The 17,949-nt window shown below is 39.0% G+C and overlaps 1 protein-coding gene across 2 annotated transcripts; it reads left to right on the top strand.

Annotated features, from left to right (window-relative positions):
* The first annotated feature begins 1,791 nt into the window (after positions 1–1,791).
* Positions 1,792–16,091, top strand: LOC101403177 (tripartite motif-containing protein 5-like). Of its 2 annotated transcripts, none has more exons than XM_087433329.1 (8): positions 1,792–1,879; positions 6,058–6,540; positions 7,138–7,233; positions 7,880–8,110; positions 11,742–11,764; positions 12,996–13,096; positions 13,372–13,398; positions 13,672–16,090. In XM_087433329.1, exons 2-8 carry the CDS (start codon positions 6,118–6,120, stop codon positions 14,262–14,264), a joined length of 1,494 nt encoding a protein of 497 aa, XP_087289455.1. In that variant the 5' UTR covers positions 1,792–1,879; positions 6,058–6,117; the 3' UTR covers positions 14,265–16,090. The 2 variants fall into 2 exon arrangements, with proteins under 2 accessions (XP_087289455.1, XP_087289456.1); XM_087433330.1 differs by lacking the exon at positions 1,792–1,879 and adding an exon at positions 4,083–4,143 and having other exon boundaries at positions 13,672–16,091.
* The last annotated feature ends 1,858 nt before the right edge of the window (positions 16,092–17,949 follow it).

The raw sequence follows: 17,949 nt of genomic DNA, 5'->3' as shown, positions 1-17,949 counted from the left end.
GAGACAGGAGAGTCAGAACGCCATTTTTGCTTCTCAAGTAATTTTAACTCAAAATAATAAATATGCTATGATGGGAATCTTGGGATGGCCTCTCCCCGGCCCCAGTGAAGGGGAGGAAGACTTATCCTCTACCTAGTCTGGGTCCTTTCTGGCTGGGCTATGAATTAAATTGACATGAGACAGAATAACAGGAGAAAATCAAACAAAGCTTTATAACATGTATACATGGGAGAAACCCAGGAAAAGCTGGGTATGTTGCCAAAATGGACGAGCTGCCAGGTTAAATAGCATCCTCACCTATTGACAAAGGAGGATGTTGGGGATAGTGGTTTGGGACTTCCAAGGGGTGGAGCAGTTCACATGGAGATGGAAAAGCAAATATTCGAGAATGTGGCCAGAGAGACAGAATTTCGATAAGATGGGATTGTTGGTGCCTCTCTTATCACACCTATTTTACATTATACTACAGTTCACTCCTGGTATTAGCTCCTTCCTGGAACAGGCTTTCTATCTTAAATTCTTTTAGGCAGTTAGGGGGGAAGACCAAAGTTTCTTTCAGAGTCTTTTTTAGCCTTTATCGTCTTCAGCTCGAAATAATCTGCATACCAGAGTGGCAAATCTTGGGGTGGCCTGCCCTGAACCCCATCACCAGCAATAGATAGATAGATAGATGATAGATAGATACATGATAGATAGATGATAGATAGACTCTACTCTCATGATTATAGAAGTTGAGAATTTCTAGGATCCGTCATCTGCAAGCTCAAGACTGAGAAAAGCTGGTGGCATAATTCAGTCTAAGTCTGAAAGCGTTAAATCCAGGGTAGCCAATGGTGCAAGTGGTACTCCAAGGGCAGGAGACCTATGCCAAGCTCAAACAGGTAGAAGGAAGCAAAAGGTGCAAATCCTTTCTTCCTCTACTTTTTGTTCTATTCAGTTCCTCAGTAGATTGGCCGATGACACTTACAAGGGAAAGACAATCTACTTTACTGACTCCACAGAGTTAAAGCTAATCTCAATGGGAAACAACACCCTCACAGACACACCCAGAAATAATGTTTAATCTGGGCCCCCTGTTACCAGTCAAGTTGACACATAAAAGTAGCCATCACTATTATTTTCCTACTTTATTTTTATTATGCTAAGATATAAAAATTACATGTCAATTAGTGTTAAATGACATTGCCCAACAAATGACACTTCATACAGTCTCATCTTCCAGTCTATTTAAGAAAAGTGGCATTTAGGTCATACTGAATCCAGGTTCTAAAAGTCAGCTTCACTGTGTTTCCAATGTGATAGCCCCTCTGAGTGACCACCTGAGATAATTTCAGATTTGGATAGCCATTCCCTCTCACATGACCTAACAGGACACAAACTGCCCAGATTCACTTCGCTTAGCTGATGGATGCAGGATAGGAGAGAGAGTGCTGGTATGGCTGCCTCAGGTGGGAATTCAGTGTGGATCTTCACCATGGTAAGGGAGGTACTTTATTTCCTCCTCAGGACAGCTCATTTGTAAGGAAATAAGACAAGGTGGGTGTGTGAAATTCCATTGCCTAGGTAAGCCTAGTGCTCCAAAGGATGAATTACCTTGAAGAGCCATGAAAGAGTTTCCAGGACTAGAACTGAGTTAGGGATAAGAATATCATCGCTGGTCCATCTGCCCCAGGCGCAAGTCTTGTCATTTGGCAGAGGCTTGATAGAGGCCTCCGCTTGGTCTATAGTTTCGTTTCTCTTTTTCTGCCCTCTCCGCAGAATTTAACTTTCTGTTTCACTTGGCTCCACTTTATCACATTGTGAAGATCGGGTAGCTGGTTTGGCAAGTGAATCCTGACCACTCCTGCCCCGGTAGGAGCTTCTCCATTGTCATCTGCAGGTGAGTTGAGTAGTCTGTAGAGGGCAGAGGTGGGGAAACTTCAGAGGAAAAAACTGAATTTGCTTGGGTGAGTTTAATTTGTTTTCAGGAAGCTATTCTGAACGGAGGGAAAAAAAAAACAGCTTGCAGGCTCCTTGCTGAGAGTGCTGACTGAAGTGCAGTCTGGGGGAGCAGTGGGCTTAAAAAGAACAGAGGTTTGGAGAAGTGAAAGGCTTTGTTTGTTTTACAGAGGGACTGTTATTTCTCCAAACTATTTACCCACATCTCCTACACCTTCTATAATTTTGAATTGCACTTTGCTAAATACTGTGAGATGACTTGAGTTTTCAGAGGTAGAAATTCCCAAGGATCTTTGAATCCTGATAGTTTACTGCCTATCGGTGTAACAATCTAGTATTTCTGCATGAGTCAGCAGATAAAGTCTCGTCTCCTTGGCCTGTCTGTGCTTAGCAGCCTTATTGGGGTGACAGCGCAGCCTTTATCCATTCACTTGTCCAGACAAAGGGAATTGCTGCAGGTTCTTAAAAATCCCTAACGTTGTTCATCCTTCTCCTTGGGCCATATCTGCCACCCAGAAACAGAGCTCAGCTGAGACATCAAGAGTAAGAGGTGTACGAAGGAAGAATTTCCGGAAGTGGTATCTTTTCTAACTTTTAATAAACAAAACGAGTTCTTCATTGGTGTTAATAATATAAAATGATGTCAGAAGAAGCAGTATGATGACAGCATTCTGAGTTCCATGAGGGAAGGAAGTTAGAGTAGGGGAGCCTCTGTTTATTCCCCCTTCCTATAGAGGGTACAGCTGCACCCGCCTGACTCAGGCATGTGGAAGACACCATTCAAATCTCTTTTCTCACTCTGACTTCCCCTCATGTGACCAAATCTTACTTTATCAAAGTTGACTTTGAAGATTCATCACCGTTACAGCATATTCTTGTCCTCCTCTCAGTCAAAAGTCAGTGTTATGTGCCTGTCTTCTGAACTCATACGGTACACCTCTGTCAAGCCAGTTATCACAGGGATTTAGAATTGATTTGTCACTTTTCTGCTCCAATTTTTAATTTGCTAGTATTATGAGGAGTTTATATTAAGTAATATTTGATGACTACCTGGTAATTAAAACATAGCACAATTTCCTTTTTCCACCTTCCATTCATCCATTTAGAAAAAGTGACTATTTCCCATATAACATTGGTAATTTGGGGCTTTATCATTATTAGAGAAACAGTTTTACTCCAGTCACAAAAGAAGAAAGTATTGTTTATATCCTTATCATTTGGACTTTTACATAGTCGTTGTCTTTTAATATCTTTTTTGCTTGTCTTTAGCTGTGACCTCTGGGACATTTTGAGTTTACATTCTCATGAGCTCAGATGTGACAAAACTAATTTGTAAGGTGCAATCACCTCACAGCTATGGCAACTGACCTGGGAGTTCCATCAGGCAGACACCACACATGTTCCCATATCTAACTCCCTGATTGTTGTGGAACCACTGGGTCATTGCTCAGGTAGATGCTAGGTCATCCTCCATATGAGGACTCTAGGTCCTCTGCACCTTGCTCTTCTCTGTCCATTGTAGTAACAGCTTCCTTGACATTAGCTCCTTTTAGCCCCACTGTGAAAAGAAATTCCATAATCCCATGGCAGAAACCATGCTCTGCTCCTCCCTCCTCTATAGGCTCTTGATGCATCTCAAAATTGGTTGAATCTTGAATGGGATGAGAAATGATTTGAGACCCCACTCCCATGTTTGGATCACAGCTTGAGTCATAAACAGGGGTAGACATTATCAAGTAATATCTACCACTGGTATAGTGACTACCTCTGATCTTGCATTTCATCAGAGCCTGATGTAGGCCATAGTCTCTGCAGCCACATGCTAACTGCCTATGACCTCAGGGCAATTTTCAATATCTGTACCATTAGCTGGATTACACTTCTGGTTCATCTTCAGCCTCATTCTTCACCAGGGCCCCTTCATGTATGATGAATATGACAAAGTAGACATTTTTCATATGTCTAAATTTATCTCCACACAGCCTTTATAGCTTTTACCTCCCTTGTGTAGAGCAAATGGAAAATTTATTGATTGTCTCATGCTGGAGATCTTACTTTTACCATCAAACATTGGTGACTATCAAGACATTACTATCTACTGAGATCTTCCCTTTTTTTATTTACTGCCTCATAGCCCCATTTTCCAGGAGCTCATGACAGAACACCTGATCCTGGACTGTGGCCACAGAGCTAAATTGAATCCAGGTAGGAATATAAGCATCATTGTGCAACCACTCTGTGTCACGCTGTCTGACTGATCATTAGTAGTGGTTTGCAATCTGGATGGTCATTTCCATCCATGTGACCTAATAAGAAACATACGGCCATGTTCCCTTAGTGTAGCCGGTGGATACAAGAGAGGAGGCACAGCAGGCCAGCATGGCTGCCTCAGATAAGTTCTCAGGATGGACTTTACAGTGGTGCAGGATATATTTTATCCCTGTCATCTTAGGCTATAAGAAGCCAGACCAGGTAGATATGTTTGAAACTATCATAGGTTAAGCAAGCCTAGGACTACAAAGGACTGATTACCTTGTGACAGCCCATGAGTATAGCTTCCAGGGGCCTAAAATAGACATATTTGATTATAAGCGTCACATTTTCCTTGAGAAAAATGAGGTGTGTGCTTACTGACTGGCTTTTAAAGTCTATATAAAGTCTTCTCAATACAAATATACTTTATACATCAGACCATTTTTACTATCAAGACGCTGAACTTCCACTTTATTGTAATTCAGTAGGTTTCTCAGAGAAGAAAAAAAAAAAAAAACCTTACTAGGAGAAAGCCAATATCCTCTTAACAGGAAGAAAGAGCTCAGGCATGAAGGTAACCCATTGTTCCCACATACCCAATCTAAGCCTCAGTCTTATTGTTCTACCTCATCTTGTCTCTCACCATTTCCTTTATAACCTTGACCCTCAAGCTATCCTCATCTCTCCCCTGAGCAACTGTACATGCATTCCTAACTGATCTTCCCAATTCCTCTCTGGATCCATCTAACATTTCACAGCCCATGGGCAGAGTTAAATATGCTAACATAATTCATAATTAGTTGAATAATCTTGACAAATATATTGAGACTTCTTTCTGAAGATTCAAATTCATTTTATCTGTGTTTTTATTTGTCCAGGTCTGACACGTGTGATCTTATGAGAATATCCATAGTATCTCCCTCTCTACCATCCACATACATACACACATTTAGGCTCCTGTCAATGTCCTTGGCATATTTCCAGGTCAAGTTGAAATCTCACCATTTACAAACACAAGGCTCCCCAGAAACTCCCTGCTGTTATGGATTTCTTCACAACCACAGGCCTGATTGCTCTGGGTATTGATTGTGTCCATGAAGTTTCCTCTGTTTTTCTTTGAATAACTCTGGTGTAGGAGGAGACAGATCTCTGAAGTAGGACCCCAAACACTAGGTTAATTCCAGTTGTGTTATTGAAGATAAATAATCTTTGTAAGTCACTTATTATCTCTATTTACACATCTGATAAAGGGTTTTCTCTTATCACATACACACACATTGTCATATATTATGTCATGATAATAAGAGAAATCATCGCAAATGTATAGAAAGTGATGGCAATGGATACATCATAAATAAGTTAGTCACAGCAGACTTTTCTCATATGAGAACATGTCTAGAGAGAGTTCATTTAAGTGTAAGAGTGAGTCAAAGTGATATCAGGGGCAGCATTCCATGCTGAGTGAAGAGCAGGTATAATAGCCCAGAGGCGTGAGTGCTTTGGTGCTTTTAACATTGAGGATATGTTTTCGGCATGGGAAACAACATGCAAGAGATGCTGGGTCACATGAGGATCCTGCTAGAAATGGACTAAGGTCATCTTTCACTCAGTGAAAGTAAAGGAAAATATCAATCATTGCACAAGTATGAATGGGATTTGTCGTGTGACATGAACTGGGAGTAAGTATATGAAATTATTATGAAAAGTCCTTTTTACCAGGTCACCAAGCTCCTGTCCTTGTTTCTCTACCATTTCTTTTTTGTTCCTCGATATTTTGGTCTTGTCTGATCCTTGATGTCTACACAATTAGTATCCTTTGGTCCTTCCTTTCTTATTCTGCCCCCTTTTACCTTTCCAATCATGTAGGGATCTGTGAGCAAGAGGAGCCTCAGAAGTCAGGACAGGTAGGACACGGGAGCAGCCGTGATGGCTTCAGGAATCCTGGTGAACATAAAGGAGGAGGTGACCTGCCCCATCTGCCTGGAGCTCCTGACAGAACCCCTGAGCCTAGACTGTGGCCACAGCTTCTGCCAAGCCTGCATCACCACAAACAACAAAGAGTCCAAGATCGGCCAAGAAGGAGAGAACAGCTGCCCTGTGTGCAGAGCCAGTTACCAGCCTGACAACCTGCGGCATAATCGGCACGTGGCCAGCATAGTGGAGAGGCTCAGGGAGGTCAAATTGAGCCCAGAGAAGGAGCAGAAGAGAAATCTTTGTGTGCGCCATGAAGAGAAACTCCTGCTTTTCTGTAAGGAGGATGGGAAGATCATTTGCTGGCTTTGCGAGCGGTCTCAGGAGCACCGTGGTCACCACACATTCCTCATGGAGGAGGTTGCCCAGGAATATCAGGTAAGAGACCAGGATAGAACAAAGACAATGCAGAAAATGGTACTTGATGGGTATTCTCCACTTTGCTTTGGACTTTACTTGCCTTGTCACCATAGCCCTGAGGTCTGTGCTCTCTTTTCTTCCTGCACTCACCTTCCTCGGCCTGAAACCCATTTCTGTGCATTCCATCCAATTACAAAAGGATAAGGCTACAATACAGACTCTCAGCCAGAAATATGTAGTTTTGTACCTTGTGCTATTAGGTGAAGATGTGGTGCCCAAGAAAAGCTCTCATTACCCCTTTGAACAGGAGGAGTAACTGGGGAGCTGGATGGCTTGAGACATAAGTACTTTCCTTCCCTCAGGATCAGGTTTCTTCTAGAAGAAAGAGAACCAGTCTTCTCTTGGTGAGAGGATGCTGACTTCTATCACCTGAGTCTTAAAGAACACATTCACCACCTCATGTTTTCTTGGAAGTCATAGATCCTAATTACTGTTCTCACGTTTTCTGTAAACTCAAGTCTCTCTGGAGAAGATCCTGATTTCTTCCCTATTTATCTTGTATTTTGATGCTGAGAAAGCCTAGTGCCTAACTTTCGTTTGATTCTTTTCTCACAGGAGAAGCTTCAGGCAGCTCTGGAGAGGCTGAGGGAGGAGCAGAAGGAAGCTGAGAAGTTGGAAGCTGATATCAGAGAAAAGAGAGTTTCCTGGAAGGTAGGAGGAGACACTTCCTGAGGGAGTGAAATCTGGGCAGTTCTTGGGTATTAGTCACAAAGAGCTCCCTTCCTCTTTGTTCCCTGACCGCCGATATGTCCAAAAGTCCTTTGATTAGCCCTCTTCTTATCCTTACCTTGCTATGGGTGGTGGATGAAAAGTGAACATGTAACAAATGGACATGGATACTAGGAGGGAGGTATTCAAATAGATGGACTATCTGATGAGGATGGCTAGTGAATTCTGCGTTCCTGTCCTGTGATGTTTTTGAGCCTTTGACTTTCCCCAGGGAAGGCATTTGGCAATGGCTCATGGTTCTATCCTCAGTGTTCAACTTTGGACAGAGGGTTCGGCTAGGGGTCGGGAGTAAGGCATGAACTCTTGACTGTCCTGGGCAGCCTTGTGAAAGCTGAGCCACACCCAGTTATCCACTTTCGCTTAGAGGTGGTCTCAATAATGCAGATTTGTGAGCGTTATTTTGGAATACGATGAAGACAAAATATTAGGAAAAGTCAGGTTCCCCAGAATTTCTCCCATGCTTCTAATTCACTTCCCTTGAAAACGTCACAAAGAAAATCTTTCTTTTGCTGGCTCCCGGTCTCTGCCTGAGAGCCTGAGTACCTCTCTCTCTTTCTCATCCCTGAAGAATCAAATACAAAATGAGGTACAAAGTGTCCAGGCAGAGTTTAAACAAATGAGAGGTATCCTGGACTCTGAGGAGCAGAAGGAGCTACAGAAGCTGGGGCAGGAGGCGACAGATATTCTACATAACCTGGCCAAGTCTGAGAATGAGCTGGTCCAGCAGAGCCAGTTGGTGAGAGATCTCATCTCAGACGTGGAACATCGGTTGCAGGGGTCAACAATGGAGATGCTGCAGGTAAGACTTGGGAAGAAGCCTCAGCTTCTGAGATCTGAGAAAAATGAAGACTAATTTCCTCTTGTCATATTGCTGTGCTCTTTCTCATGGTGACGCTAAGGTTCCTTTGGCCCTGTAGTACCCCTTTGCTGCATTTATTTCAGAGGTTATAGGAATAATTAAATGCATAAACAACAAGAGAAAATCTCATTTTTATTAATTTATCAAGTACAGTGCAAAAATTTGACTGTGGAGAGAAGATCCGTTTTGTCCAGTGATATTCTATAGACCTGTATTATCTGGGGTCCACGTTAAACATTTATCAGGTACTTCGTCATCATCCAGCTTAGTCACAGAGAAACAAATGCTCTTCAGATTCCAAGAATTTTTTTCTGTTTTTTTTTTTCCCTCATAGAATGAGTTGAGGTTTTCACGCTCTTTCTTTATTTTTTGCAAAAAGTTTGTGCAGAACTCACCTTATTTATCTTTAAATATTCAATAGAATTCATCAGGGAAGTTATGTCTCTCTGGGATTTTCTTTTTGGAAAGCTTTACAATAATTTTTTTCCTTATACTAGGTTTATTTATATTTCTTACAGTTCTTGAGTCAGTTTTTGGTAATGTATGAATTTGTAAGAATTTGTCCATTCTATTTAAGTTGTCTGATTTGTATTCATAAAGTTAACCATAATAATCACTTATAAAACTTTGGATTTCAATGGCACTCACAATAATGTTCCTTCTTTTATTCCTAATTTTGGTGATTCTCTTTTTCACTTTTTTTTGTCGTCAGTTAGTAATATTAGGTCAATTTTGTTGATCTTTTTTCAAGAACAAATTTAATTATTTCATTGATTTTTATCTATTATGTAACCTTTCTATATCATTTATTTCTTCTCTCACCTTTAATGTTTTCATTGTCTGTTTGTGTGTGTATATGCAGGTGTGTACATGTGTGTATGTGTTGGGTTTAGTTTGCTTTTCCTTCTCTAGTTTTTTTAAAGTGGAAACTTAGATCATTGATTTGAGACTGTCTTTTCTGATAGAGTGTTTAATGATAAATGCATTGCTTTAGCTGTATTCCACACATTTTGATTATTTAGTTTTTATTTTCACTCAGTTCAATTTATTTTCAAATTTCCTCTGTGATTTTTTGTTAACCCTTGGGACACTTGCAAGTGCGTTATTTAGTTAAAAAATATTTAGCTATTCCTTAATTTTTCTTCTGCTATGGATTTCCAATTTTATTCCTCTGTAGTAAGAGAACATATATTTCAGTATTTCAATCTTTTAAATGTATTGACTCTTTTTTATGACCTAAAATATTAAATGTAGAAATTTCTCTATGCAAATTTGAGAGAATGTGTATTCTACATTAATTGGGTGAAATGGTCCTAAGATGTTAGTTAAGGTAAGTTGGTTAATAGTATAGTTCATGTCGTCTAATCCTTGATTGTTTTCATACAAGCAATTCTCTCAATTACTGGGAGGGAGAGGTATTGAAATATCCAAATATTATTATTGAATTTTGCTTTTATCTTTTCAGTCTCACTTTGTGTATTTTGAAGCTCTGTTGTTAGGTGTATGTACATTTATAATTGTTATATCTTGAAATACTGAACCTTTTATCATTGTGAAATTGTACTCTCATCTCTCATAATATTTATTTTCTTAAAGTCTATTTTGTCTAATATTAATATAGATGAGAAATTTTATGATTACTATTTGTATGGTGTATATTTTGCTCTATTTTCAACTTTTCCCTTATTTCTGTCTTTGAATCCAAAATATATCTCTTGTAGATAACAGTAATTGAATCTTACTTTTTATCCAGTCCAACAATCTTTGCCTTTTAGTTGGAGTATTCAGACAATGACATTTAATACAATTATTGATATCACTGTATTTAAATTTTCCAGTTTACTATTTGCTTTCTTTACATTTCTTGTAGATTTTATTCTTCTCTTTCTCTTAACTAGCTTCTTTTGTGTTAAACAAATGTTTTTAGTACGAAATTTTGTTTTCCTCTTTTCTGACTGTATTTTTTTTAAGTTTTTGCCTAGTGTTTGCTCTAGTGCTTAGAATATGCATTTTATCCTATCAGGATCTACTTCAGATTAAAATGAACTTCATTCCAGTAAAATACAGAAATTTGCTACCAACATTACTTCATTTCCTTTCAGCAACAACACAGTAATTCTTTTAATATGAGCACCTGATCCAATGCAGAAAATGCTATGCATATCTCAGAATTTTTTGTGATAACTGGGAAGAGAAGTTATCTTTTCTTCTGGAGTTTATATCAGAGATTCATGTTTCCTTCATGAACTGAAAATAAAGTCAATATAGAGAGAATAAAGAGAATTTGGAGAAAGACATAGACCAGAACCTGATGACAAGATTTGAACTTCAAAATTAAGCTTTGACTAAAGCTATAACAGCCCCCCAAAATCCTTTTCTATACTTAGTTTAGTTTTATTTGGTTTTTGTCATATTACAATAAAAAAGCCCTAACACAGGGCAAAAGCATTTTTACGGTGTGTGTAGACCCAGCTGTTGGCCTAGTTGGTGACATGGAGGAAGTAAGCTTGAGGTAAAAATGACCAAATATATTGGTACATATCTGTTGAAACAAATAAAACAATATCTGTGTGGCTGGCCCTGTGGCCTAGTGGTTAAGTTGGATGCACTCTGCTTTGGTGGCCCGGGTTTGTAGGTTTGGATCCCGTGTGTGGACCTACACCACTTCTCAGCCATGCTGTGGCAGTGACTGAAAAAAACACTATATCTGTGATGATAAAGAAGATCTGATGGGTAAAACTGCTAAGGATGTGGACTAAACTGGCTTCTTAGAGACTGATGTGCACAGTAAATATTGTAGTTTTTAGGACAGTGACCAAGTAGGTATTGGTAACATTATGGACAATGGGGTATAAGAGAGGAGATAATTTGGCTGGTGAATAGAAAGTTAACTATTAGATAGCCTAAGTTACTGGTTCCTGTGGCCTTTTTACTACTGCATTTAAGAGGCAAAATTGAGTAAAAATAAAGATTTGGAAACTAACTGAACATATTTGTGTGTTGAATTAAAGGGAATAGATATCTGTCATTTTTAGATAGTACATAAAATGAAAAGAAAAAGACTTGAGAACTGCCCACATTGATACATTTGTTTGCTTATTCCCTCAGCAAAAACCGTGCAAACATCTTGAGGAATATTATGATTATTTACTCATCTTTGACTCTTCAAAGCCCTCCATAATGCTTGGGAAATAATAGTATATCACTTTATATTTCCATCAAATAAATGAAAGAACCATGAGTTATTCAAATCATCTCATGAGGAGCCTTATGCATTTGGGGAAAATATTATGGTCCTCTTGTTTTCCTCAGTCTCATCTCCAGATACTGGAAAACACATGTGGTGCTTCCACCACAGGGCCAAACAGGGCCAAAGCTGTTTCTACCTGTTAGGAAAACTGACAACATCACATGAGTTTCGGGAAGGAATGCCCTGAGTCTTTTCTTAAGACCTGGGCACTCACATTGGGACCATTTTTATTCCCAAATCAGGGGGTGGTGGGGATGTGATGAGGTTTTGTAAGTGGGAAGGGTGTATCACTTCTTGACTCGTTTCCTCTTTTCTCCCTAGGATGTGAATTGCGTCATGGAAAGGTAAGTGAGGGAAACCAGAGACAGTCCTTTCGTGCTATGAAGACAGGTTTAAAGCCATTAGAGTTATCTGGTAGTCAATTAGGATAAAATATTCCTCAGGGCAAGAAAATTTGGGTGCAGTTTTATCTTAAATTTCTGTTCACAAATCATGGCTTGAGTATTCTCTAACTATTGAAAATGGACCAGATTCTAGGGTAGGGAATTTAGGTGGTGGGAAATTGCCGATTTGGGTCAGTAGCAGTATTAGGGAAAAGGCTGCAATTATCAGCCCCTGTGACTTGCTAAATTTTATTTTCCCTGTGTGCCTGTATCTAACTCAGGTTCCCATATTTCACAGGCAATTAACCTCTCCTGAGAAGGTCCTGTTTTCTTTATCTTCCAAGCACCTAGAATGGGAGACATCTCTTTTGTATTTAAATTTCTGCCCTGGAAATTGAAGAGACCACGTCTTTCTGTATGGTTCTGTTTAGATTTCAAAAAATAGACTTGAATGTCATGGAATATTTTAGCCCTGGTGCAAATGACTGATCCATCTTGGTCTCGTACTTGAGAATCCAGAATGGAAAGGCGACATCCTTATGTCTAAATTTGCACACCTACATGGCAGCATCAAGCTCTTTCAAAACACATGAAATTCAGACCACTATTAGTTTGGTGCTCATAATGTTTTGTTTTCCAAGTGTTTGTAATTGTTCCCTGAGAACCTGAAATCTCAGATTTATTCTGAGGGCCTGCTTGCTGACGAGCACACTTGAAGATGTTTGTCTCTAGACAGTATTCTCACACTTGATATGTCTGAAACACCCAGGAAACCAATTCTGCAACCTCATTTTCTGGTCATCTCCGTGGGAACTCACATCCATGCAGTTGCTTTTCCACATATTAATCTTTTTTAAGTAACAGTATCTTGTTTTGTCTGTTAAATCTACTATTTCATATTTTTTCATATTATTTCTAGGAGGTAGAGAGGGACCGGTTATTGATATCCTTTTAAAAGCAAAAATCTGTACCTGAGAGGTCAAGATCTTCCCAAGGTCACACAGAAGGTGTGAATGGGAAGGTGGACAGGAACACATTTCTTCTGTCTCCCAGATCAGCAGTGTACTATCTCCTTTCTCAGAGCCTCCAAGGAAGAGGTTTCAAGTGAATCAATGGGTGAAATGATAGGAAGTCAGTGGCTTTGGAGGGACAAAAAGTCAGAAGTGTGTGGATCAATGTTTGTCATCCTTAGGAGTGAGACCTTTACTCTGAAGAAGCCAAAAACTCATTCCATGAAACAAAGGAGAGTGTTCCAAGCTCCTGATCTGAGAGGCATCTTGCGAGTGTTTAATGGTGAGGAATGCTAGAGCAAGTGGGTGGCTGTGGGAATCTTGTCATAGCAGGGGCTGAATGGGGAAGAGGGTACAATTTCTAAGTGTGCATGGAGGAGACAAAGAAGGATGGATATCATGTGCTGATTATATGGTCATATTTATTATTTGGTTCTGGTTCATCATCTCATTCACCAGTTCACTATCTCACTGTAGTCTCCAATCCTCCCCCTAATGCAGAGAGGAAATAGTTTTCAGTACTGACTCCTTTCATACAATGGATTTTTGTCATTTCAGAGCTCACAGATGTGCAACGCTACTGGGGTAAGTAGAAATCACAGTATCATCATGTTACCCTGTTCTTATCTTTCAGAATTGTGAATTTCTAGTAGGCTACATGTTTAAGAACCATGTTTCCTGTCTAACACACATATACATATTATGTTTCTGCAGTATTATATCTCCCCAAGAACAGAACAAAGTTCTTCCTAATTCCCATTCAGGTTATTCTCAAGATCCCTCTCACAATGTCATACATTTATGATGTATAATAAAGCTGCATCATCTCTCTCACCCAACCCTGTAATTTTTTTACAGTTCACGTGACACTGGATCCTCTCAACTCTAAATCAAATGTTTCCATTTCTGCGGATCGGAGACAAATGAGATATGTGATCGATTTGAGACCAAGGAGAAATACATATCGGAATGACGATTATGATGATTGTAGTGTCCTGGGCTCCCCAGTTATCAGATCAGGGAAACATTACTGGGAGGTAGATGTGTCAGAGAAACGTGCCTGGATCCTGGGGGTATATGGTGGAAAGTGCCCTGAAGTCAACATGAAGGTTTTATTTAGACAAGGTGAAAATTATCCACATGTTTACTCTAGATATCAACCTAGAAATGGCTACTGGGTTATAGGGTTACGGAATCACTTCGAATATAATGCTTTTGAGAAGTCTTCCTCCTCAGATCCCTTGATCTTAACCCTCTCTCTGACTGTTCCTCCCCGTCGTGTGGGGGTTTTCCTAGACTACGAGGCTCGCACTGTCTCATTTTTCAATGTTACAAACCATGGGTTTCTCATCTATAAATTCTCTTCGTGTTACTTTTCTCAGGAAATTTTTCCATATTTCAGTCTTATGACATGTCCTGCCCCCATGACATTGTGCTCGCCAAGCTCTTGAACCTTCTTACATCCTCACTCACTTTGTAGTACCTCTTGCCTTGGGTGCATCTAAAGCACTCAGGTTATTTGCACCATTCTTATGATGTTTTTCTCACTCCCTCCTTTTTTTCCACTTGAATGTCCTTCATTCACTAATTGGTTGTACAATTTGCCTTGTGTCATATTTTTCCCAATATCATTAGGAGAGAATCTTAATTCATCATTTTCCATAGTCCCAAGGAAAAATGACTGATGACTCATGAGGAAAGATCAGTATTGAAGTAACACCTCTGCCAAATTTTTACAATCTCATTTCCTCTGCCATTGACTGAGAAGATGAAGGAAAGATTTTCAAGAGTTTTTGCATATTATCAAAGTACTTGTATAGGAGTTATCCATGAAAGAAGGAGTCCTTATTGGTGTGTCAGTTTACTCATGGTACCCCTTATTCATGAAGGAGTAAAGGAGAAAATATCATAAATACTATGTACTAAGAGTAGATATTTTGTGACCAGAGTGTCTGAGTTTAGGTTCTGTCTCTCTATATCTCAGCGGTGTAAACTTGAATGACATACTTAACTGCTGTGTTTATTTTCTTAGAATAATATTGGTATAAGAATTACACCATACTTAGGATCATTGTGAGTAGATAAATGCCATTAAGTATACAGCATGTAAGTCTCAACTTAATAATATATATATGCTCTACTAATTACTGAAAAACATAAGCCGTGTCAGTGTCTCATGAAACAAGTTTGTGTCTTCAGGGGCACTAGTGTTGTTTTCACTGAAGTCTCATTTTTCAGATCCCAGATACCACTGTACTGCTGTCAAGACTACTCCTGCTCTGCCTGTAATACATAAGCATGTGTGTGTGTGTGGGTGTGTGTATAACAGTTAGAATTTTATTGTAATTCTTGTATTGATGCATACTGGCCCTTATCAAGTAAAGTATAATCCATAGGATTCAGTTTCTCATTTGTAAAATAATATATGAAATTTACCAGATATAATATTGTGAAAATTTTAAAAAAAAAGAATGCTTTCAATAACTCCTGTCATTTCCAGCACTTAAGCAGTATCCAATATGGTGTCTATCATTTTTTGCCTCCTTCTCACTGTGACTGAAATGAATGACTTTAAGAATATATGTTAGTTTACTTTCAACATTATTAACCTTGCTTTTTTTTTTTAAGAAATACAATAGCAAAAAATTTCAATTCTTTTAAATTTAACTTATTGTAAATAAATGTTTCTGTCTAGCCACCCAGTCTTATTTTATTATTTTTTTAAATTTTCTGCAGTAATTCTATGTCACTGAAATTGAATTTCAATTTGGGCTCTCTTTACTCAACATTAAAAAGTTATTATTCACAGTGATACAGTAAGAGCCAGAAGTACAATTGTGGGTTTTTTCTTAACAACAGTGTAGGTGTTTTGTTTGTCCTGGTCAGCTTTACTTTTGCAGTGACGTGAAAGTTCTCACGGACAAAGAGGAAAGACTTTTCTCCTCCCTCAGTGAGATAGAAGGGGATTATTTCTACAATGGGTGTTCATTCAGAACTTGGTGGGATTCCTTATGTCTTTTGGTATTTTTATTCAAAACGCTTTCCTCAACCAACTTCAGAGTTAAAAAAAAAAAAAAGTAGGCTGTTTGGTCAAGTAGTATCTGCTCTCATCTCTGCTTGTCCACAGGAATTCCCAACTTCTTCATCTTTGGATAAACTTTTATGAGATGAGAGATTCCAAGGTGAATATTTCCAGTATATGTGTGTGTATGTCTGTGTCTGTATGTACACATCCATATCTTACTGCTCATCAATGGAATCTTGAGGAAATTGATCTTCTAAATTTTCCCTTGACCTCTGCCTTTCTGTCAACCCTTTGTTACAATGACTGAGGCTCTCACTCACTAGCTAAAATCTGGACTGTTTAATTATTGACAAATGACTCTACAGGGACATTCATGTCTTTTCATTTACTGGAATGCCCAGTCCTCCAGTTCAGGATGAAGTACCTAGTTACAAGGAAATAAAGACCTGAATGTTTACATATAACCGAAAAAATCTGCACACTGACTGACTCTCCTTTTTAACAAAGACTTGTGGTCCCACAATGAAGCCCATGCCCAGTCCTTCATAAATACTAACAGATCTCTGTATACAACAAACTCATTCATGCTTCTCTTGGGCTATGTCTGACACCTAGATGAAAAGCTCAATGGAGGATGCACAATCAAAGGAACGCTTGTATCCTAGAGAAGGCTTTGTAAAATTGGCAACATTTAAAAAAAAATTGAGATAATTGTAGATTCACACACAGATGGAAGAAATAATAAAAATATAAGCCTTGTACAATTTTGCTCATTTTTTAAGTCCTTGATACCTCTGTCAAGATTACTCCAGTTCTGCTTTTGGTGTACACACACGCACACACACACACATATCTCACAGCCGTATACCTTTTTTTTTTTTTTTTTTTTGCGAGGAAGATCAGCCCTGAGCTAACATCTGATGTGAATCCTACTCTTTTTTGCTAAGGAAGATTGGCCCTGGGCTAACATCCATGCCCATCTTCCTCTACTTTATATAGAACTCCGCCACAGCATGGCTTGACAAGTGGTGCATCGGTGCCCTCCCGGGATCCAAACCTGCAAACCCTGGGCCACCGAAGCAGAATGCGTGCACTTAACTGCTGCACCACCGGGCCAGCTCCTCACAGCCTTATTTTTGTTTTTAATTTTTTGACAGCTTTTAGATAACATTGACATATACAAATTGTAAATATTTGAAGTGTACAACTTGATGTTTAAATATATAGATACACTGTAAAATGATCACCACAATTAAGCTAATTAACAAATCCATCACCTCTACATAGTTAACATTTTGTGACTGTGCTTGTGTGTGTGTGTGTGTGTGTGTGTGTGTGTGGTGAGAAGATTTAATTTAAGATATATATCCTCGTAGCAAATTTCAGGTATATGATACAATATTTTCAATTATAGTCACAATGTGTTTTTATCTGTTTGGACTGCTGTAACATACTACCACAGAATGAGTGGTTTATAAACAAGAGAAATTTATTTCTCACAGTTCTGGAGGCTGGGAAGTCCAAGATCATGTTGCCATTCTGGTGAAGGCCATCTTCCGTGTTGTAGACTTCCAACTTCTCACTGTGGCCTTATACACTTCTCTGCCTTCATGACTTAATCACCTCCCAAAGACCCCACCTCCTAAAACCATCACACTTGGCATTAGGATTTCAACATATGAATTTGGAGGGAGGACCAAAACATTCAGACGATTGCACCATATTGTACATTAGACCTCCATAACTTATTCATTTTGCATAACTGAGAAGTTGTACCCTTTGACTAACATCTCTTTATTCCTCCTCTCCCCAACCCCTGGCAACCACCATCCTACTCTCTACTTCTATGAGTTTGACTCTTGTAGATTCTACATATAAGTGAGATCATGCAATATTTTTCTTTCTATATCACAGAAAGACTTTTATTACAGTTCCAGTGTTGCCACATACAGGCCTTATCAGCTAATCTAAATTCTATGAGATATACTTCCTCATTTACAAAAAACACATAATGAAAATCACCTGACGAGCTATTGTGAAAATTAAACAGTAGAATAGTTTTAATTACTGCTGCTGTTTCCTAACACATGAGCAGTGATCCAGAATGCTGT

The sequence above is a fragment of the Ceratotherium simum genome, chromosome 7, assembly GCF_057802395.1.
Source record: "Ceratotherium simum simum isolate JZ-2026a chromosome 7, ASM5780239v1, whole genome shotgun sequence".
Lineage (NCBI taxonomy): Eukaryota > Metazoa > Chordata > Mammalia > Perissodactyla > Rhinocerotidae > Ceratotherium > Ceratotherium simum.
The sequence above is the reverse complement of the archived record's forward strand: the minus strand, read 5'-3'. Positions and strand labels throughout refer to the sequence as shown.